General features: G+C 41.7%; 1 protein-coding gene across 3 annotated transcripts in view; it reads left to right on the forward strand.

The window, feature by feature from the left end:
- The window catches only part of USP22 (ubiquitin specific peptidase 22), a 107,658-nt gene that overhangs the window by 73,527 nt on the left and 10,092 nt on the right, over positions 1 to 24,039 (forward strand). For all 3 annotated transcript variants that reach the window (XM_081889222.1, XM_081889223.1, XM_081889224.1), the window contains 5 exons: positions 6,496 to 6,665; positions 11,661 to 11,808; positions 14,576 to 14,681; positions 15,471 to 15,629; positions 23,136 to 23,262. In XM_081889222.1, coding sequence (XP_081745348.1) covers positions 6,496 to 6,665; positions 11,661 to 11,808; positions 14,576 to 14,681; positions 15,471 to 15,629; positions 23,136 to 23,262 — 710 coding nt within the window. The remainder of the gene's footprint in view (positions 1 to 6,495; positions 6,666 to 11,660; positions 11,809 to 14,575; positions 14,682 to 15,470; positions 15,630 to 23,135; positions 23,263 to 24,039) is intronic.

The raw sequence follows: 24,039 nt of genomic DNA on the forward strand, positions 1-24,039 counted from the left end.
ATGTTTGGGTGTCATGCCAATTCTGAGTTATTTAAACAGAATAATGCAGAGGAGAAAGAATAAAGTTGATTGAACACAAAGGGAATTAGTAATGTAATGTTTTGTCAGGGCCTTATACACTAAAGTCAGCTGTGAAATTATTTTTTACGATAGGCCTTATTGTCCATAATACAGTCCTAAATTGTGCAAACCCATGAGAAACTTATGTGCTAATTACTATTCTAACATGGACTGCAGTTTTTTGGCAACATTTTAAAATCTAAACTGTTTACCAGGGATGCACAAAGTTTGGCTGACCTTGGTATCCAGCCAAAATTCAGGTTGCCATGACCCCGAGGGCAAAGTTTTGTCTTTGGCATAATGATCTTTGACGGTGCTGTAAAGCAGAGTGTGAGCTCACCAGCATGACAAGTGAATTTGTGGACCCACAAGTTCAACAAAAATCTTTATAAACAAAAAATGGGTTTTGAGAAATAGCATCATTTGCATGAGGAATTTTTATAAAACAGCATACCCTTTTTTGTTCAATTTATTTCAATTAAAACCCATGGACACGTTCCCCTCCCCTTGCTATGTTGTACTCAGGACTGTGCCAGGGAGATGTCATGTTTTGTACTTACTGCCCTGCTTATCTCAACTATGGGAAATTTATGAAACTGGGCATACTTGCACAGGTGGAGCAAAATGGTGCTGTTAATAAGGTAAACAGACCTATAATTACAGCCTTTAGTACATCACAAAATACACCTTGCATTCCCTGGAGGAAATAGCTTGAGCTTTTTAAGTCTCTGGACTGATGGTCCTGTGTGAAACTAAACAAATAATGAATTTGTAGAGGTAGCCATAGTTCAAGGGCTAGAGTATCTCCATTGTATACAAAAGGTCCTAGGTCCAGTCCCCAGCTGGCAGAGTTTGGAAAGGCCACTGCCTGACACCCTGGAGAATCACCGTGAGTCAGAGTAGATAGTAATGACTTGGATAGACCAGTGGTCTGATTTGGTGTATGGCCGAAACTTCTGAATCCTTTACAGAAGGACGGAATTGCATCTTGCCAACAAGTGAATGATGTATTCAAATGACTAAAAACGATGCTCTTCCAGATTATTGCATGAATAACTCAATAAATCAAAACATTTACAGATACATGGTAATTAATTTACAACTGCAGAGATGCACACAGGCACCAGCAAGCATTTTGTGGCGACCAGCCCTGATAGTGTATAAAGAAATGGAAATGGTAAGCAGTGGTTACTCTGTTGTGGAATCATATTGGATGGACTACAAGTGGTGGTGATGATTGGACTTGAACCAGACTGCCATAAAACATGTACCTGTCTTCAGTGTGTTAAGTGATCTATTGCCAGCTAAAATAAGGTAGCAAAGGTGAATGAGCAGGCAGTTATGTGACTTTATTATAGCCGGCTTTAGCCCAGATTTTGAAACCTGCTTTTACTGAACTAGCTTTGAAATCTGAGAACAGAAGTCTTTCAGTTTTAAGGTGCATTGAATACTCTTCCCAGGATTATGTATTGTGAAAAAGTGTTTTCTAACATTGATGGCTTCCTCTTTTTGCATACTTGGGGGACAACCTAGGGACATAGAAATGTATTAGTTTGTGAACTAATTGGGTGGAATTCAGCATCACACTATTTAAATTGTTCTGCCAATGCAAGTATTTCTGCTTGCCAGACAGAATTATCTTCCCTCTCTTCCCCCTGTACACTGTTGGGGGGGGGTCCTGATTCCCACCAGCCAATTCGGGAGGAGGCCCCGGTTGTGCCAGCATAACTGGTTTTTCTGGCTTCTATTTAGCACAGCTATTCAGTTGAATCCAGCCCATAGAAATTATTTAAGCCCTGAGCATAACCTACTCAGTGCCTTCCACTACCTGCACAGAATGTTTTCAGCCCTCTTAGCATCACTAGAGGTACCTGCGACTGAGAACAATGGCAGCAAGCAAAGATGGACTTCCTCATAACTTGCATCTGGAATTACAGTTTCCAGTTATGGCACTCTCATGGGTGGTGTACAGCAAGCATATTTACATGGTTTTGTCTACTCAGGCTGCAGGGGACATCAAACATCATCTTTAAAATCCTCTGACGGTTACTGTGATAGGCTGCACAGTGTGGTTAGTTTAATGGCGTAAGTATATTGCACAGACCGGTGCTGCACCAACACACACTTGCATTTTGTTTAATTACCAAGTTTTGCTTTGGCTTCCTTTCTTTCTGCTTCAGGAGTTCTATGTAAGGAGAGTTTCTGCCATTCCAACTACTGACTGCCAGCATGAATTTTGACTATTTCTTCCCCAAGGTAAGGATGGTAGTCATTTTAAGAAGTCAGTTGTTCTGCTGTGTAATATTAAACTTAACTGAATATATGTTTTCTTCTCAGGTGAGGTCTCAAAGTGTGTGCTGTACCTCCTCCACTTACTGATTCCCTATTGTAATCCAGGTTTGAACTCCTTCCCAAGTAAGTTCAAGATTTAGGTTAGTATCCAACATTAGTCATGCTCTGAGCAGACTCATTGAAATGAATGGAAATTGTCAACCTAGTTCCATTACTTTCGGTGGGTTTACTTAGAACAGCTTAGTTGGATACAACCTTTAATTCTAGATTCTTCTTTAAATATGAACTGATGAGATAAGATGGTGTCTAAAGCTTCTGTTTTTGTGTGTTTCAGGCTACATTGTGACCAGTCTATCGGACTGCCATGTGACCACAAGAACCTCCATCAGAACCCAAGGTTCCTCTCTGCCACCCCACAAACAAACAAAAATGAACACCAGAAGAACTTCTGAAAGCAGGTCAACTGTTGCCACGGCGATCAGATTGTAACTGTGGACCTTCTATCACAGCATGTTTGAAGCAATGCATTTCAGTGGACAGCAGCAGAGCCTAGATCTAGGTGGCCTTCACTGAAACAGCAGCTAAGCCATGGATTCATCGTGTGGCATCTTGGGCATATCTGTATTGCTTAGGGTTAACTTATTATGCTGTAACTGAATAATAACGCAGGCGGCGAACACTTTGTGCAGGGGTTCCGTTTCTAGCCCCGTGAGCATCGATGGGGCGCAAATAAGCCTGCCCCGCCCTGTTAATGTCCCTGTTCCGCCCTCTTCTGGGTCCAAAAGGACCTGCACATTGGCAGTCGCTTGTTGGGGCGGGGACAAAAGTGTTGCTGCCTTTTTTTTAAAAAAAGAATATTATGAACTTACATTAGATGTGGGGCAAACGTGTAAATTTTAATGAAATGATACCAAGGAGATCAACCAGTACTAAAGCAGATGTAGCCACCAGCATGGATAATAAAACAATGTTCAATAAATATGTGCCAAAAACTATCTGTACAAGCTTTACTTAAGAGCACTTTACAACACTTCAAAATACGTAAGAAGTAAATTTTATATTAAGGCTCTACTCCAATATTCTTCTGTACAGTACTGTGTTTGTTTGTGTAATCATGGGAAATGACTTGTCAAGGGAGATTTAGAAATCTTGGTGGTGATAAATGAAAGTGGGCTTGTGGTTTCTTGAAACTCAACTTCAGTCTTGTCTTATTTTTAAGCGCTTACGGAGAAAACATGTAAATGTGTGCTGTTTCCTGAGTACCGAAAATATGATGATTTCATGGGCTTTCAGACACTATGTGATGGGCGATCGCATGCGATTATGCGATCAGACACTATGCGATGATTTCATGGGCTTTCAGACAACATGCTCTTTCTCTCACCTCAAGGTTGGCCTTATTTGACTTTTAACCTACAGTCCTCTTGCACATCATGCCATCACTTCCTGTTTCTTGAAACTGCTGCTTCTAATTTGCCCTTTTCCCCTTTGGAAGAGCAAGATTAGGGCAGAAGATGCTATAAAAACAGGAAGTGATTATGCCATCTAATACAGTATGGCAGAGAGGGAAAAGGACAGGCTCTGAAGCCTCACTGTCTTTGTAGGTGGGTCATAGGAGCCTGGATTGTTGTGCTGTTGCCACATACCACATACGCACAAAGGCCTAGCTACCTCTAGCAAAGGCTGGGAGAATGTGGATAGGGTTTACACTGACTTTCTCATTTTGCATCCATCATTTGGTTTGTATGTCCTTTTTACCACTCCTGCAAATGCGCCAGATTTGGATAAATAATTTTTAATTGCCTTGTTTATTTTCTGGTTGAAGAATTTGGATTTGTTACAGAAATAGAATTCTGCAATATTGCCTCCCCCCAGCTCTTTTTATTAGATAAAACTTGTTCTCTTCTTCACACCCTTCATAAATTTACTTGTTTGTGCATGCGTGCAGAGATTTTTCTTCGCTGTATACTATACCTCGGACCTTCCTTGTTTCAAAGGCACACAACACACACGAACTAAAATATACCTGCATTTGCAATGTTTGTACCATAAACCACAGTGAAGAATAAACCATTGTACAAGAGGTTATACTAGTGCCGGGAAGGAGGGGGAGAGAGAGAGAGGTAATGGCTGGTCTTTGGGGATGAACTAGTGTCTTGTCAGTTAGGTTGGAGAGGATGGCAATATTCTGCTAATGGCAATGATTTGGGGAAGATTTGAGTATCCATCGACTGATGCTCTGTATACAATCCAGCACAGTGATTTGCTGTCTTCAGTCTGCAGTAACCTAGCAACAAGCTACACACCCTCCTTGTGAAGAAAGCTAAAGGGCTCTTCAAACACATTATTGTGTATTGCAAGAGCCTTTAGTATTTTGAACAATCTCAGCAGTGCTATCACATTGTATCCTCACGGGCTGGTAGACATTTGTGAACCTGCAGCATCATAACCTCTACTCTAAAAGCAAAAACTAAGCTCACTAGAGCTGTTGCATTATGTAAGCAATGATTGTCAATTCAAGGTGGAGGCATTAGCCAGAGTTCTTGCAGTACTTTGATCAATAGTTCAAAATACGTAGAATTGACACAGATATAATAATACATAAAGTTGTATGAGAGAGACATCGTCATCCTTCCTTCCTTCCTTCCTTCCTTCCTTCCTTCCTTCCTTCCTTCCTTCCTTCCTTCCTTCCTTCCTTCCTTCCTTCTTAAAGAGCGAGTTGTAGATATAGATGAAATCCAAACACACCATTCCCTTCGTTATATGGGTACCAGTTTCCCTTTCTTGAAACTTTCTGGGTATCACACGAGAGAGGCAGTCGGAGGGCAAAGTTCTGGATTTGAATTTATCTCTCTTTGATACCCTGTCTCTTAACCCAACTGCAAGGTACAGGAATGCACTTCCACACTAGAGAAGATAGCAAGTTCCAGTTCTCAACCACAACTGAATTATTGCCACGGTCCTTTTCAACGTCACTAATCTTAAGCAATTCTTATTCCAGTGTTTGGTTCTCAGAATCCTTTTTAAAAATCAGAACAAGTGAATATATGTTTGATATGTTTATGCCAGGATTTGACATCCACTTGGTGATCTCCATTTCTATAAGCATGGTTGGATTTACAAGATATGACTGCAGTTCCAAGATACTATTGGGTGTAATCCACTGCCCACATCACCTACTCCACAATAAGCCAGTGGATACCTACGGATGCAGTTCAATAACATAATATAGCCTTATGCCTGCAGCCACGGAATGTTTTTGGTGACCCTCTCACGGCAGCAAACCGATACATATTCTTCTAGCAAATCAAGCAGTTTGTAGTTTTACTGTTTTTGTTTCTTTTGGGTGTTAATGGTGGGAGGGGGCACAACTGCTTCCTGGTGTGTGTGTGTAAGTGTAAGAAAGAAAGGGGACAGGGTTCTTGAGCCAGGAGGCAGAGCACTGACAAAATTTCAAAAAGCAAACAAACCCATCACTACAATATAAAATGCAATTTGTTCTGCATCAAGTTCATAGTGCTGGTGCCAGTGGGGGTTAAGGATGGGAGCACAGCAGTAAGCCTGCTGTAGAACCATGTAGCTTTGTTGCCTCTTCGTAGACTGTCTTCAGCTGTTTGTAGAGGGACCAAATCTTCACTTAGCATCATTGTTCACAATGGGTAGCACCCGCTCTTTTGCACAACAGTGAGGGGCAAAGCAAATGTGTACCTGCTTTTTATCAGCCCATTTTTAGCAGGAGAGGCTGTTTCTAGATTAATTAGCCCAGTGCAAGATATAGCTGCAATAATGCTTTTCAGGCTTTATAATATTTGAAAGTATTTTGATGTGCATAACTGTGCGTGTAGCCGTGATACATGAGCCATACACATTTTGTGAAATGTTTGTTTTATATACATGTCTTGCTTGCTGTATCTCAAAGGCTTGATTATAAGAGCATTAAAAGTCACTTTTAAAGAGGAGGAAACAAGTTCTCTCTTGTGGAATGGACCATATCACTGGATACATCATCAGCCTTGATTCTTAATCATGATTTGCAGCTGTGTGTTGAATGTGGCGATTTTAAAAATCAATTAACTTAAGCAAACTACAATTTTGTAAACCAGAACAATTAACAAAATCTCCCCTTTTTGCTTGTTTTAATAGGTCTAAGAGGGCTAATCAATCTTGGGAACACATGTTTTATGAACTGTATTGTCCAAGCACTTACCCACACTCCACTACTGCGAGATTTCTTCCTCTCCGACAGACACAAATGTGAAATGCAAAGCCCCAGCTCATGTCTGGTCTGTGAAATGTCTACACTTTTTCAGGAGGTGAGTCATCCTTTCCGCTTATAACTTGTACATTCACACATTTGTAACACACGGCAACATTACTTTTTAAATTTTGGGTTCAGATTAGGTTCTAAGACAAACCGTGGTTTGCTTTAGTTATAGTTGAGAACCTAAACTGTGGTTTAAGCTTTGTAATGTATAACAGGCAAACTGAGGTTTATAGCTTCATTTTTTGTCCCCTCCACACTTAGCTTTGTAAGTTCACTCCCCTCTCTATGATGCGGGAACCTCTTGAGGCAGTGCAGTCAGTGGCCATTGCTATAGTTTGTCTACTCATTTAACCAACTGGTTAGCACAAATCATAATTCTTTTTAAAATATATTTTTTATTGAAAGATAAAAAGTACATAGTTACAAGTGCACAGAGTAAGATAAGATGCAAAAAGGAAGAAAAAGAAATAGCACCCATGTGGAAAACAAATAGCACAAATCTTAATTTACAAAACACCTTTGAAAACATGATTTGTAATTTGTTTTACTAGCTGATCACAAAGCAGAGTTTGTCAGTTCAGAAATCATGCTAAGCCATATTTTACCATTATTTATTTAAAACATTTCTACTTCTCTCTTCAGCTGAAAAGACTTCCAGAGCAGCTTACACACAGTTAACAAAAGCAAGATAGCCCTTGCCTGCAGGCTGGAAATCTAAAAGACATGACATAAAAAGAAAAGGGGATGAGGAGGGAAAAGGAAAAAAAGAAATCTTAGGCAAGGCAATAGTTCTTAAAGAGTAGTTCTTACAAATGATGAGATGGAATGAAAGCGTTTCAGGGAGCTGAAGAGCCAAATATAGCTGGTCTCTCAGCAGAGCCTATGAAGTAAACCTTCTTCTGATCTCTTGCTGTGCCTGCAGCCTGATAGAATGGCTGCTGCCAGGTGACAATCAAGGGAGTGAATGCCAAATGGAGCTGTTCTGTTGTCTGTCTATTGTGGTAGAATGTTAATATGGTTCGAATTGCATAAAAACTGAATAGGGTTTACATTGCAATGAATACTTAGAACATCTAAGTATTGTTTCATTAGCTTCTTGCCATAGGAGAAAAATATGAATATATTTATGAGTGTGCATGTATGTAGATGATGGGTGATTCAGTCTTCTAATACAAGGATGCAGTTCTGGAAATGTGGTGTTTCTTTTCATAGGACATCTTGGTGTACAGTTAGAAATGGACTTTTTGCACCTCAGATTGCAGCCCATCCTTAACCATGTCTTTCATATCCAGACATACTGCTTAACCGTGGCTGCTCTTTGTGGCCTCAATGTGCAGGTACACGCATGGGTTTCTGTGACCGAACAAGGCCTCCTTCAGAAACTTTTAAAGAAGGCTATCTGTAACATAGGGCAGCCTAAACAAATAATAATAATGTAGAATTTATTCATCAAATCAAATGAAACAGGAATCATGTAGTGCCTTTTTCCTGCAGCCTCTTGTCACCAAATAAATTAATTTAGTGGCTTGTTCCCAAAGGAGCTTTAGTTAGTTCGAAATGTTCTTTTTTTTTGACAGTTCATCTCTGAAATAAAGATGTATGAGGAACTAGAATAAATACAAGCATTTGATGGCAGTGTGGAAGACTTTTTGGCTTATTTTCCATCCATATTTGTGTGGTTATACCAAGACACTTTGGGGGTACTGGGCAAGATTGTAGGACATTCTTACCTGTAATTAAAAGAATTACCGTATTTTTCGCTCTATAAGACGCACCAGACCAAAAGACGCATCTAGTTTTTGGAGGAGGAAAACAAGAAAAATATATATTCTGAATCTCAGAAGCCAGAACAGCAAGACGGATCGCTGCGCAGTGAAAGCAGCAATCCCTCTTGCTGTTCTGTCTTCTGGGATAGCTGCGCAGCCTGCATTCTCTCCATAAGACGCACACACATTTCCCCTTACTTTTTAGAAAGGAAAAAGTGAGTCTTATAGAGCAAAAAATACGGTAATTGGCACTGGTGTTAACCACAGTTAAGGTTGATCAGGCTCCCTGCTTCACCATGTTTCTTAGTCCGATATATCCCTAAAGCATGGCCAAGGTGAGAAGGTGAAACCCACTCTCCTAAGCGCAGGGCATTTCCACAGCCCTCCACTGTAGTTGATGCTGCAGCCATGCTGACAAGCAACACACAAGAGAGATAAATGTCCTCTTTAGGCAGCTGCCATTCTGAAAATGGAGACTGGATAAAGATGATAGATTCAAACAGTGATTCCTAAAAGGAAGCTTTGAGAAATTAAGCCTGAGATTGGAGTATAGGATCTTCCAAGGTCTTAATCCTGCTGGGCATGCTGTACTCTGTAGTTTATATGGTGAGACAGTGTTGGGCTCTTGCTACACACAAGCTTACCAAGTTATTGTTTGATTACCTTAGGATAAAAATCTTGGTGTGCTGTGTTATGTGTGTGTGTGAACAGTTCTTTGGCACCCATCTCCACTCTCTTTTCACCTTTCATTTGGCTCTCTTTTCTAGTATTGAACTGCATTTCCACATCAAAGGGTAGAATCTATTTTTGCCTCTTTGTCTGCTTACTGTTATTCATTGAAAATATTGTACATGAAGAACCACATCCAAGTCCGGGGGGGGGGGGGACTAAAGGAATGTAGAGGCACTATTGCTGTACCTACAGCAAGGCTTGTGCTCATATACAGGTTACGTACATTTTCATCCTCTGCATGGTAATAGCCAGGGGTTAGCATGGGCTGCTTCTTAAGATTCCTTTTCATCCTAATGAAGCACTAAATAATATAAAAAGGGTAGCTGCAGTGAAGTAATTATGGAAAGTGCTACTGGGTAGAGTGACCGGATAGTGCCAAGGCTAATTGTAAGAAGTGACAAATTTTATTGCTGCAGTTCCCTGAATTATGTTGTCACAGCTGCAGTGTCAGCAGATTTCAGTTACCACACCCGGGCTCTAGTCCCTTGGTGACATTCTCGTTGGCATCTCAGAGTTGCCTATTGATCCTCTTATGAAAAAAAAGTGCTTGTGCATTGTTGCATTGCTGCAGTGTAGTTTCATGCCAAAAATATGGGTAGCTGTGCAAGAAAACAAACTTTCCTTCTTAATTGAATTGCATATAAGGTTATATACAACAAGCTGTTACTTCCCCATCTATCCCTCTCCAAAGATGGCTGAGCAAGATGTTTACTGCCTGCTATTATTATTATTAGTATTAGTAGTAGTAGTAGTAATTCAATTTATATGTTACCCTTTATCCAAAGATCCCAGGGCAGTGCACAACAATAAGAACATAATTTACAGTCCCGGTAATGAATAGAACCACATTCACCACAAGAAAACTTGAATAATGTAGAAAGGTGTGCATGCTGTGTGTCAGTTGCAGATGTATTAATTTTATGGCTTGAAGGCTGAAAAATGGATCGGGAACCTTTTTGACTGCATGGGCCAGACCCTTATCAGGATTGGCCCTGCAGGCTAAATTTGATAGGTGGGCAGGATTGCCCACATGTCAGTCACCTGATGTGATGCCAGGTGGTTTGGCACTTTCGAAGTCCGAAGGCAGCATGGCACATCTAAAGCAGAGTTGTTGTTGTTGTTGTTGTTTAAAAAGGCAACAACTTCATTTTACCTGGGGATTCAGTGCAAGCCCTTTCATCATCTTTGTAGATATTTACATTGAAACCCCTGCTAAAAATGAAGGGGGTTTGCTCCATTTTAGCAGTGTTACTGTGCAAGACCCTTCCTGATCAAAAAACTGACCTGTACAACCAAACTGAGCAGGGTTTAACCACAACTCATCAGCTGATGATTGAGATTGGGGTGATTTGATGCTCCTGCATTGGCTGTGCACAGCATTCTGTCATGGGGCATTGGTGCGCACAGTCGACATAGATTTGAACCCCACACCCCCAAACCATCAGCAGATATCACCCACTCATTGGAGTGATGTCTGCAGGGGTTGTTTTTTTTTTGGGGGGGGGGAGAAATACCTTGCCAGCTGCCTTTTCCCATGAAGATAGATCTCTTTTGCAGAACTCTTCATTGCTTATTTGATTGGGTACTTCCTTCAACCTTGCCCTTGAGTCGCACTGTTGTTGGCATCCATCTGTCTCAAAAGATAATAGAGTGTACCTCTGGGGGTGAAGTCAAAGTGCTGTGTTAGCAGCAGTGAAGTGACCTCCCCAGTGCGCAAAGCCTGGGCTGTGTGTCTGGATGGCCAGGAGTTGCCAGAAGGAGGCATCCACAGCACCACCCAACTGTCATAGGGACTCTACTCTGGGTTTGTGTAGAGTTTACTCCTTAGCCTTTTCTTCTCCCAAAGATACCCAGCAAGACAGCAGATGTTTAAGATCAGCAGAAGGTTTAAGACCTTCTTGACCATTAGACCCACTATTGGTCTTGTCTGCTCAATTTACCAGATCTTGTCTGTGTGGATTGCGCAGGCCTGTTCAACATTACTGCACAAACTCAAGTATTCCTGGCCCATAGTAGAGTATTTCATTTATTTTTTGCTCTGCAACCACAGCCTAGCACACCCTGAATCATGTTGGCTGCTGAGGACAAGACCAGCTGATGAACTGGACTGAAAGTCCAAGTTCTAGGGCAGCCATGAATTCTGTACCAGATAAAAAAATGCAGAGTAAAGGCTAACTCTGACTTGACATTGCATATCCATGTGATAAAGAAACCCAAGATTGTATTTCTTACAGGGATGAAATATTCCAAGATACTATATCAGAAATGGTTTAGGTAACCTAAAAGATTTCTGATATGGTGGTAAATTGCTTGGGATGGTGGGTTAGATACGGACACAGAGGTTGAAATTTTGAACTCACTTACCATTGAATACAATAGTTAATCAAAGATGGAAGTGAAAGCTTCTGAACTTACCTTTTCAGCTGCAAAAAGGCTTGGACAGAGGCTAGGCACATTCTCATACCACTAAACAATGGTTTATTATTGCATTCAAACCATCCCAATGAAAAATATTTGACCATTTGTTATATTCTTTTTCCGAGCAGTTCTACTCTGGGCACCGATCTCCTCACATTCCATATAGGTTATTGCACCTGGTATGGACACATGCACGGCATTTAGCAGGGTACGAGCAACAGGATGCACACGAGTTCCTCATTGCTGCGTTAGATGTGCTACATCGACACTGCAAAGGTAAGGCTTTTTCCTGGCAGTTTTTCCCATTATGGCCTCTTCTCAAACAAGAGCAGTTCCAGCACTAACCAGGTTTCCTTCTCCATCTAGTATAGGAGAAGCATTTCCCTTTTTACACTTTAATTACAGATGTAATAATACAATTTTCAGTTGGATCCATCTGGCCACATTATGTGGGGCACATAGAGCTTTTAAAACCAGTCTACCTCACATAGTTGAACCTCTTCAGTTTTTACCTTTGCAGATATATTAGGGCAGGGGTAGGCAACCTAGGGCCCATGGGCCAGATGCGGCCCAACCACCTTCTCAATCCGGCTCGCGGATGGTCCGGGAATCAGCGTGTTTTTACTTGAGTAGAATGTGTCCTTTTATTTAAAATGCATCTCTGAGTTATTTGTGGTGCCTGCCTGGTGTTTTTACATGAGTAGAATGTGTGCTTTTATTTAAAATTCATCTCTGGGTTATTTGTGGGGCATGGGAATTTGTTCATCCCCCCCCAAAAAAAATAGTTCGGCCCACCACATGGTCTGAGGGACGGTGGACCGGCCCATGGCTGAAAAAGGTTGCTGACCCCTATATTAGGGCATATGGAACAGCATTTTCCTTTAAGTGATAATTTTCTTTCAGTTGAATAATACACCTTTTTGCTGTTGCTGCTGCTTTACATATTGACAGGTGCAAGTAGGTGGTAATTTCATTTCCCCCCCTTTCTTGCCAGATGCCATGGGAAGCCCAGTGAGTGGGTAATACCTTTCTGTGTTGCTGTGAACAAGCTTACAAAATAGTCTTTTGAGACCCCCTCCTCGCTGAACCTAATTGACTTGGGTAATTGAAAAGGGAGCAATCTTATCCTCCTGTGGGCAGAAATGGCTGTCTATTAAGCATATCCAGCAGGGATGTTGCCTGATGGACAGTGAAAATGTGAAGAGGCCATTTGTTGGCTTCTGTCTGAGGACCAGAAATCCTAAAGAGAAGGAAATGCTTTTCAGATGCAAGGATTAAGTCTTGTTTCTTTGCACTGAAGCAGAATCAAAGTGATCCTCTTAGATAATTAATAGAAGCAATAATTAAATTTTAAAATTATATAAAATCATTACAAAACAAGAGAAATCAAAGCAGCAAGGTGATACTGTGCGGCTTTTTTCTTTCTATCCTACTCCACAACTGAGTCAGCAATGCAACTTTGCATGACTTCTTTTTAAAAATGAACAGAGAACCTATTGTGTGTTAATAAGAATTCAGCAGACTGTGTCTTATGGCTGAAAGTTAAATCCCTTTTGATTGACAGTTGTTCCATAGTAAAATAGTTCACTTGTAAATGCTGTGCAAATTTAGTAATTCACCACTAAAAAAATGTATTCCAAGCTGGTCTTGGCCCTTCTTACAAATCAGTGGGATTTCTAGCTTCCCCAGTTCCAGTGATATGGGGACAGGTAACAATGCTTTTTAAAAAGGTTAAAAGCAAAATATAGTCCAGCAGAGAGTTTAACTCTGTCCATCCCAAATCAGCCCAATGCAAAAGTATCTTCTTACAAAACTTGATTTTGTCATCCTGCTATTATGTCTTATGTAGATTCATTGTTAATGTTGCCTAATGGAGTATTCACTGTGGTTGACTTTGGTGGTAGTGGGTTACTCTGATAGAATTTGAAGATAAGTCTATTTTTTAAAATCTGTTTACCTGCTTAGTGCTTTCAACTGGTTATTTCTGGTTTAATATATTGCAATCCACTTGCAGCCAGAGGAGATATGCTTTTTCAAACTATATAAGAGATTGGAAGTGGGTCATTGGATTGTCTTTTTTCCTCCCTCCAATAAAGCAGATTTTCCCCACCTACCTTAATGCCAGTTTGTAGATGCTGTGTCACAGGTAATAGTTATGGCTAGGTGGGTTCCCTGATGATCTAGGGTTGTTAATGAAGTTCATCTCTTGGTCAAGCATTGCACCTGACTAGGCTTACCTGCAGTTTAAGTCAGTTTAAACATATCCCTTACCCCTCCTGGCTTTAACAGTGATTAGATGATACTTTGCTCTTATCTGTGGTTGAGAGAATCCCACTTGACTAGAACATGAAATAAGAAACTTAGCCTCGGCTCTTACATTAGAACTTGCCTTTAGCTTATTGAACACGGTAGGGTAACCAGATTATTCTACAGAATTTATACTATGTTTAAAGCTGCTGATGCCTTCTTTTCTTGCTTAACCGTACTTTGGCAATTTCACTTAGGTAGTGCATATATGATTGCATGTGTGGTTTTCTTAAGTGGAAATAACCATTTTGCCAGGAAATGCTTGTTGTTTCTAGAAGTACATTTGTCGCTCACTGGTCCTCTTAAGTGGGGTTAAGTAGTCATTTTCACTAACCACCTTGGCAGTGCGGCCTATTCTGAAATCAGTGCTTGAATTAGGCCAAGTCAAGCCATTCTTCTGGTTAATAATAATAGATTATCCTCCCACACCACTATGGGCTCTCGCAGAGTACATTTTGGATTAACTGACTCTCCACTCTGCATTGATTGAACTCAGTGCAACAGGAACAATAATATAGAGGTAACTTTCACACTTGGTGGGGGTTTTTTTCCCCTTTCTTTCCATACTCTTCATGCACCCATTTCCTTTCACCTTGGCTTTCTATAATAGCAGAGAGGCTAAGAACTTTCTATACGTGCTATTGCTGGTATGTGAAGCCCTTTATGCATACCTGCCTATATACATTACGTAGGGATTTGTTTCAGAGTCTGTGCCATTTTATTTTATTTTGTTCAGGTGACGATAATGGGAAGAAAGCCAACAACCCCAACCACTGTAACTGCATCATAGACCAAATTTTCACAGGTGGACTACAGTCCGATGTCACTTGTCAAGTCTGCCAGTAAGTATGATGGAGTTAATTAATTTCATTTTAAAATACAGAATAACTCACTTGGCGTTGAAATGATGAGCATGGAATACACAAGATGACATAGCCAACGCTCTTTTATGAAAGAATGTGTGCTTCACACTCCCCTGGTTTAAAGAAAGTAGATCTCTTCTTCCTCACCCCCTACCGCCCTGAGGTCCAGACTGGAACTGCCAGAATTCTGTACCACTAAACCCCATGGACTACTTGTTCTAAGGGATCGTATTCCCACTGCCAGTATATCTCATGGGGTGGCTATTGCTGTAAATTCCACAAAATTCTATGCCCTTTAATAGGTTCTTAAAGGTCCGTTTAAAGAAAGTTGACAATAAAAGAAGCTGTTTTGATGGAGGTGCTTTCTGTAGTCTGAGCACCCTCTAGAGGTGAAGTACTACCTCTCCCCACCCCCCTCCCAAGTAAGCAAAGCCTTGAAGTAAGGGCTGGTTCCACACATTAAATTTTGAGACAAGAGGCGCCATAAAAGGAGCTCTCCTCCTAATTTTTACGGGGTTTGATTGTCTTGTGAACACATTTTTGTATGTCAATATCAAATGATACATACTTTTAAGAAGGAATAATTTTTCAGAATCCATTAACTTACAGGATTGTTAATATTTTTTATCATTCACTTTTGTCATGTGAATCATTCAAAGTCCTTTACTGCTTAGAAAATGGATGTGCCAACCATTCCTATGTATCATTTTTGCCCAGACGATTGCTTAGTTTATCCATTTGATTGCAGTCTCTCCTCTTCCTCCCTAGTGGTGTTTCCACGACGATAGACCCATTCTGGGACATCAGTTTGGACTTGCCAGGTTCTTCTACCCCGTTTTGGCCTCTGAGCCCAGGCAGCGATGGCAGTGTGGTGAATGGGGAGAGCCACGTGTCAGGAACCACGACCCTCACAGACTGCTTGCGAAGGTACAAACTGTGGCAGACGGCCTTTAGCAAGGAGCAATCTTAACTCCCCCTCCTGCTGTCTGCAGACCAGCAGTTTTCGGGCAAATGGCCAAGGAGCAAAACAGCACCTCAGCTGCAGTTATTAACTGCTGAATCATCTTGCAGAGCAGTTCGGTTCACTTGCAGAAAAAGAAACCAGGACAAATCTAAGCATGTAGCATAAACTGACAAACTGGTAGGTAACCAAGACTCAAGTGGTCCCACCTGATGACCACTGGTTAGTTTCCCCGTGGATAGGCTTCAGCACTGCTTGTCACACATTGTTGTAAGTATAAACTGCGGAAAATACGGATTCATTTGGCACAAAATATGCTCTCTCGGAATAATCGGCAGATAAACAGATGGCTAAAAGAGTCTTAGAGCTTGATCTCTCCTCTTCCAAGAGATTTTTAATGTAGATTCTGCTGAATTATGGACTTCACTATATCTGAGAATCAGGGGCACACCTTGACATAGGAATATTGCTCCTGCTCCCCACAAGACTTCCAACCACTCCTTTACATTCTTGTTGTCGGGACAGAAACAGAGTCTCTCAAGGGACAGGGAGGGGTTTATGATACTGGGGAGGAGGAATAGGTGGGCAAAACAGCCAGTTTTCCCAGTACCCTTTGGGCAAAGAATCTAGCACTGTCTCCTTCCTTTTCTCTTCTGTACCTCTTCTTCAGTTCTTGTAGTGTGGAACAGCTAGATACGAGAGAAGTTTCCAGGCAGCTAATTCAGCACTGAAGAGCAGAGGTCCAAATGACAGAGTTCGTTGTGATACTGCATGCAGTGGGAAAAACTGAGTTTTAAGATTTCCATGGCAAAAGAAAATTATTTATGTTATATTGCCTTACATTTGATAATTGGCCAGGCTGAAGGAACTTGATCCTCACAGAGATCCTATGTGAGGAAATATACAAAATCTCCTCCTCCCCACCAAAAAAAAGCAGATTTCTATAAATGGAACAGGATTTTTAATTCTGTCAGCTAGGGAAAGCAGGGTGTCTGTAGTGAGTGATGAAATAGCGAATGCAGGGTTCCCTTCCCACCTCTAATTACAAAGATTTAATGGAAGTGGGTTTTCCAATTCCTAGATAGGAATCAACCCTAAAAGGGGGGGGGCAAAGTCAGCCAGATATAGGGTGTATATTTCTGCCATCTTGCCCTTAAAGCTGGGGTAGGGAACCTTTTTCAGTCCATGGGCATCTTTCAACCATGGCCCACCCTTGGGTGGGGGGCACCTGTCAGTTCTGAGAGTGGCCAAAGTGGGTGCTTGCACATGGACATACCAACACCCCACCCCCCAGCTGATCCATGCAGATCAGCTGTGAAGTAGGGTGTTAATTACCTTTTTTTTTACCTTCACCTTATTTACCTCCCTCCCTCATGTGATGAGCAGGGAGGAGGAAATTTTCATTCCATAGCAGCTCTGGACTGAGCAGAAAATTTATACCTCTCTATCCAACACTACAGAGGAATGAATCATGGGTTGTGCCTGCTTGATTCTGGATTTCATTATGACACAGCCACCACCACTGGGGAAGGCTTGGTGAGCTCTATGAGGCCCATTGGCTAGAGGTTTCCTGCCACTGTTCTGGATGAACTTAAGCAATAACAGGCAACATGTGGCTAATAATGTTATAACAACATACAGTGGTACCTCTGGTTACGTACTTAATTCGTTCCGGAGGTCCGTTCTTAACCTGAAACTGCTCTTAACCTGAAGCACCACTTTAGCTAATGGGGCTTACCGCGCCGCCACAGTGCAATTTCTGTTCTCATCCTGAAGCAAAGTTCTTAACCTGAAGTACTATTTCTGGGTTAGCGGAGTCTGTAACCTGAAGTGTATGTAACCCAAGGTAACACTGTATATATCAACTTATAAAAGAAATCAATATTCTGTGAACAAAATTAGAGAAGGTAGTCAATCAATATCACTAAGGCAAACAAGCCTTTCAATAGTCCCAGTTCTGCAGTCATATGATAATAGAAGCTAAAAGTGTAGATGATCGCGGGAGAGAAAAGATAGGACTCTTTCATAGGGGCCCATATGGAACAACCAGAAGCCTTTGGAACAACCAGAAGCCTATCAAAATAAATAAGTCCATATTGCTTGCAAGCAATGTTTCTGTCATTCCGATAGCCGTAAAGTCTAGTAATAATGATCAACTGCAGTTATTGGGAAAAGCTAGAAATGTATTGAAGAAAGGTAAAGGTACCCCTGCCCGTACGGGCCAGTCGTGTCCGACTCTAGAGTTGTGCGCCTATCTCACTTAAGAGGCTAACAGCCAGTGCTGTCCGGAGACACTTCCGGGTCATGTGGCCAGCGTGACAAAGCTGCTCTGGCGAGCCAGCACCAGCGCAGCACACGGAAACGCCGTTTACCTTCCCGCTATAAAGCGATACCTATTTATCTACTTGCACTTAGGGGTGCTTTCGAACTGCTAGGTGGGCAGGAGCTGGGACCGAAAGACGGGAGCTCACCCCGCCGCGGGGATTCGAACCGCCGACTATACGATTGGCAAGTCCTAGGCACTGAGGTTTTACCCACAGCGCCACCCACGTCCCCACCCGCGTATTGAAGAAGGGAGCAGCAAAATCTGTCTACCAAGACAGTCTTTAGATTTTAGCTCAACAATGCAGTCCCACGTTGCAGCTGACAGCTTCCAGAGCAGTTAAAAGAGGAAGAACCATCCTAGTTAAAAGAGGAAGAACCAATCCTTGCTTTAGGATTGTCAAGTCTTTCATAAAGAACTATGAAATGTATGAAGAGGATAAAACCAGCAGGACCCATAACTTCACCTGCCTTTTTGGATGCTGCCCATTGATTGCTTTGTTACGGAAAAAGAAAACATTGCTTCACCTTGCCTGACATAAGCTGCTTCTCTGTACATGGAAATGTGATGAAGACCAGCATATGAGCAGAGTCCAACAAGAAGCAAGTTTTGTTCTGGTTTCAGAGTAGGCACACCATTCCAGCCATCCTGATGATTGTACGATTGAACAATGGAGCTGAGAAATTAATCCAGGCCTAGACTATAGAATTTGTTAATCAGCTATATCTCCATCCCTTTTTGAGAAGCCACCTATTGCTCAAGGAGATTCAAAAGATCCTTGCCAAAGAATTTGTCCAGCAACATACATGAATTTGTAGGCAATACTGCATGGAGTTTTTTGACCTCCAAATAAGGTGGTGGGTCAGAAGAGCCTTACATGTCTTACTAAAGTTCTGCATGGTTACAATCCCGGAAATTCTCCCCACTGTGTTCCACAGCTTTCCATTTCAGTAATGAGAGTGAGGAGGTGTTTCCATATATCTCCTTGGCTTAGTCCTGACGTCATATTATTATTCATAGCTCGGGTTGAATGCTGCAGAAGTCCTTCTGTTTAGGCTTTCCGCATCAAGACATCACTAAGCAGTTCTCTGCTGTAGCTACAGGAATGTCACTCCAAAGAGATGCTCCACTGCTGTATGATGGTGATTTTCTGCTTTATTCACTACTTGTGTTAGCAAACAAATATCCATACTTTCCCCTTCTCCAGGTCCCTGCTCACTTGTCAGGATTCTCAAGTGCACATTCCAAAACAAGTCATCAGATTAGTCAGTTCTATGAAATACTTGGTCTTCAGTTCTCCTCCTTCATAGTAGCTAAGAACATAAGAACAGGCCTTCTGGATAAGATTTAGGCTCCATCTAGTCCAGTATCCAATGCCCAACAATGGCTGTTGGGATGCCTCTGGAAAGCAGGCTTGAAGGCAACAGCTTTCCCCATTGTATTCTCCTGGCATCTGCTATTCAGAGGTACACTGCATCTGAACATGTGAGATCCTATTTAGTTGTCATGACTTAAAACCATATCTATACCTTTTAAGAGATCATCTGCCCTTTTAAACAGGTATCTATGCCACTGTCATTACCACGTCCTATGGCAGTGGACATCAGAACTTTGTTATACAGAGAAGCGCTTCCTTAATTTTTTAAATAAATAATTGCACACATTCTATTATTCCCCTATCGTAATAATTTCCCCCAAATTTACCCCCCTCCCCAAATGCTTTAGTCGTTACTTAGAAGGAGGTTCTCAAACACCTAGTCATGTTAGTTACTCCCCCCCCCTTTTCCAGTGCTACAGTATCCTTTTGAGAATGGGCGACCAATGCTGTACACAATATTCTTCACTTCCACTTCAGTATTGGCTAGAGCAGTGGTTTTCAACCAGTGGCCCGTGGCATCCTGGGGTGACTTGAATGATGGTCAGGGGTGCTGTGGGCAACACTGGCCTCTGTCCCTCTTTCCTTCCCTCTCTCCTCTAATGCCCACTCACATCTCTGCCTCTCAAAGGCTTGCACAGCTGTTTGTTGCAGCAGCCCTGCTGCTGCCTCCCAAGGTGAGGTCCTGGCCTCACATTCACCTTTGGCCAGTCTCTGTTGGGCCACTAAGGCTGGGGGCATCCTCTGCCCAGGCCCCTGTGGGGCAGCATGAGGAGGCACCTCTCTATTGGGAGGGGGACAGCTCAGAGACCAGGGATGGCAGCAGCAGCTGCCCAGAGTACTCCCAGGAGAGGAGAGGAGGCTGAGGGAACACTCCAGAAGGGAGGGTGTTCGAAAAAGGGTGAGAGGCTGCCAGCTCTGCAGGAAAGGGGTGACATAACTGGGCTCCTGAGCCCCAAGGGGTGCTGCAGAAAGAAGGCTGTTAGTCAAGAGAACCATGGACTCGAAAAGGTTGAAAACCTCTGGGCTAGAGAATGCAAGGAATACCAAGTTCTAGCTGGTAAATCTAAAAACCTTCGCATTCTATACCTGCCTACCTTCAAAGTAATGTGTTTCTTAATGTTCAGATGAGTACACCTGGTAACTTTGGACAAAGCAAGTTCCATAAGACTGGTTCATGCATAACATTAAACCACAGCCTAGCTCTATGTAGACCTGCCTTAGTAAGTCCGAGGGAAGTGCCAGGCTTGCACTTGGAAACCTTGCTGCCACCTCCTGCTGCACAGCCAGAAGGACAACTACTGAGATCACTTTCCATTTCAAATATCTCATTGTTACCCATGAACCAGGAATCATGGGTTAAAACAGACAGAGGTTCATACCATAAGTTATCATACTGACTTGTTTGTTATTAACCAGGAGGCTTGAATCACACGGAACACTAAGCCAACATCTTTGAAAGCTCATCAGAAGTTGTCCTCTCAGCTGTGCAGGAAGAGGAAAAATGAGGGAGGAGCTTGCAGGCCCAATGTTTTCCTCAGGCTTTTCGATACTCCTTCACATAGCACTAAATCATGTGTTACCTCAAAACTGCACTAGCACATTGCCTAAAAATGGTAATTTTACTATAGCCATCAAGTCGCTTTCTGCAGGTTCATGGGTTAACCTCATTCTCAAGTTCCACGGTGGATTGGGCAAACACATTTCATTATTTGGGACAGTTACTTCAGAACAGAAATACAAGTGATCAGTTTAGAGAAGGTGCTTCAGGCAAAATCAGTTGCAAAATCAGAAGAGTTTTTAAAAAATCCCTCCATATAGAAAGGGGCTCTAGCCTGGTCATCTTGACATATAAAGGGAAGGAGGAACATTCATTGTGAGAGGCCCCCTCTCTAGTCTGAAATGATACATTGCAGATGCAGGCTTTTTATTAAATTTGTATACTGCCTTTCATCCATAGATCTCATAAAAATACAAGATAAAAAACACAAAATATATAATAAAAACAAAAGAATAATCCTCCCTCCCCACTGTTTCATTGAGACTGCATCTGAGTGGTGTCTTACTGTTTGGACATTATAAAGGCTTGTGCGAGAAGCCAAGTTACAGGGAACCAGGCAAAGGGCCTTCTTGGTAGTGGCACCCACCATGTGGAATGCCCTCCCATCAGATGTCAAGGAGATAAACAACTACCAGACTTTTAGAAGACATCTGAAGGCAGCCCTCTTTAGGGAAGCTTTTAATGTTTAATAGACTATTGTATTTTAATATTCTCTTGGAAGCCGCCCAGAGTGGCTGGGGAAACCCAGCCAGATGGGCGGGGTATAAATTATTATTATTATTATTATTATTATTATTATTTTATTTTATTATTATTATTATTATTTATTATATGTGCATCTTTAAAGAATGAGTCAGGGAAAGTAACAACCAAAGTAGCCTGGTTATGAAGTTGGGAATTAAAATTTCAGCAGAAGTAAATTCCAGACAAGGTAGATAAAGTTTGGTAATACTAAGCATATTTTAAAATATACTTAGGTTAAAAGAAAGGTAATTGTTGCATCTTTTTAGAAAGAGTTTGCGTACATATGAGATACATATGGCTTCTTTCTGGATAAGGAAGAAGGCTTTGTGAATGTAATTTTATCATGTATGTCACAGGGTGTTTTAAACATCACAGAAACCAGATGAAGGAAGTTAAGTAGTGGAGACTTTATAGATGTGAGAAGGCAAAGGCTGTTTTAAGAAGAAGGTCATTGAGTGGAAAGTCTAAAGGAAAAACCCCCAGATGTAATCAACACGCATGTAGGAATTGTCAAGATTGTGTTTTAGTAACTACAGACTCCTTGAGCAACTGTATTTGTAAGCAGATTGGTTTGGTTCTCTGTTTATTGCAGTGTGAGTAAGTGGAAAAAATTGCAAGCATGTTGTCTTGGGTTTGTAGATTAGACCATGAAAAAGAAGCTCGAGATGAAATTTTGAAACAATTTTCCATGCTTATATGCATTATCTCTTCTTGCAGAGCACCCCTTCTCAAACACTTGTCTCTTTTGCAGGGCTGGGACTTGGGATAGAATCCCGTAGTTTTGCCATGTAAAATCATGCAAGCTTGCCCATCATTAGCTTTGCATTACAGTTATTGCAGTAATGGGCAAGGAGAAGAGAGTTGACTTAGCCATGCAAGAAGCATCAGAGTCAGTTTTTGCGGATGACCAACGGCTGGTCTCCCCTTCCTCATGGTATCCACATGGTGAGAAACATCCAAATTGGGGGCTGAACCAAAATTGAATCCATGTGGTTTTAAAATTGTGATTTCATGAGTGTTAGCAGTGTGGGTAAATGTCTCCATAAAGAAACTTAAGTTTTTCATAAGGTTGTACAAAGGTCTTTGATATCAATAATTTCCCCCAATACTTTCTAAAACACTAATCTTAGTAGCAGGTCATATGCCAAGAGCCAGTTACATATTGGGGAGCAGGATTTGAGGGCTTTTTGGAAAATTGCTGAGAAACCAAGAGCTGAAAGTGCTACCTATTCCTTTTATGGATGACCAAGTGCTGGCCTTTCTTTGATCACGGTGGCTCATTTGCTGTAAGCATCCATATTGACAGTCCTATGCATGCTTACTTGTGAGTAAGCCAGTTAATCTGATAGGAACTACTTCTGAATAAACATGCCGACGATTGTGCTGGAGATGTAAGTGGAAACTCAAGGTGCAATAGAAATGATTTACTGGTGCTGGTCGTTCACTCTTTTCTTAAAATATTTGTTTAGGTTTACGAGGCCAGAACATCTAGGAAGCAGTGCCAAAATCAAATGTAGTGGTTGCCATAGCTACCAGGAATCTACCAAACAACTCACTATGAAGAAATTACCCATTGTGGCCTGTTTTCATCTCAAAGTAAGTTACCAAATCATGATTTCAGGTAGAGAATCCTACCCTTATAGGCTTGATAGATTTTTGGGGGGTGCCAAAGACATCTGAGTCTACATCTAAGAACCTCAAGATCTAAGATAGTAGTTCTCAGTGGATGTGGCAGGAGAGGATGGCAAGTATGGGAAGATTCAAGGACAATCAAACATTTAAGCATTTCGGTGTAGCATGGTATATAGTATCAAAAAAAAAATTTTATTTGCAGAATATGGATAGATATATTTTAGAGCAGGCGCAGCTGAAGAGAATCCTAGTTGTGTTTTCCAATGTATCTCTAATACAACATTCCGTGTGGAGCAAGCAAATCTTTATTCTAAAAAAAAGTTTTGAGAACCACTGATCTGATATGAAAGTCTAGTCCATCCAAGACTCTGCATGCTCAAGTCTCAGAGCCCTCTAAAAGAACAGGTGGAAAATTGGATGTGCAGCATTGTTCCCTTTGCTGTCGGGCAGCAGGATGCCTCTGCATTGGCTAGGCCATCCACAGACCTAAAATAAATACTTGGAATCTGGCCTTCTGTTGTTGCTGGGTCAAAAGAGCTGCATCTTTTGACTGCTGTAATCAAAAGTTTCCAGCAGCTAGCTGTAAAATCCCTGGATTGGAGTAACCTACATTGGCTCCCAGTACGTTTCCGAGCACAATTCAAAGTGTTGGTGCTGACCTTTAAAGCCCTAAACGGCCTCGGTCCAGTATACCTGAAGGAGCATCTCCACCCCCATCGTTCTGCCTGGACGCTGAGGTCC

This window comes from Podarcis melisellensis (assembly GCF_964234715.1).
Source record: "Podarcis melisellensis genome assembly, chromosome: 14".
NCBI lineage: Eukaryota > Metazoa > Chordata > Lepidosauria > Squamata > Lacertidae > Podarcis > Podarcis melisellensis.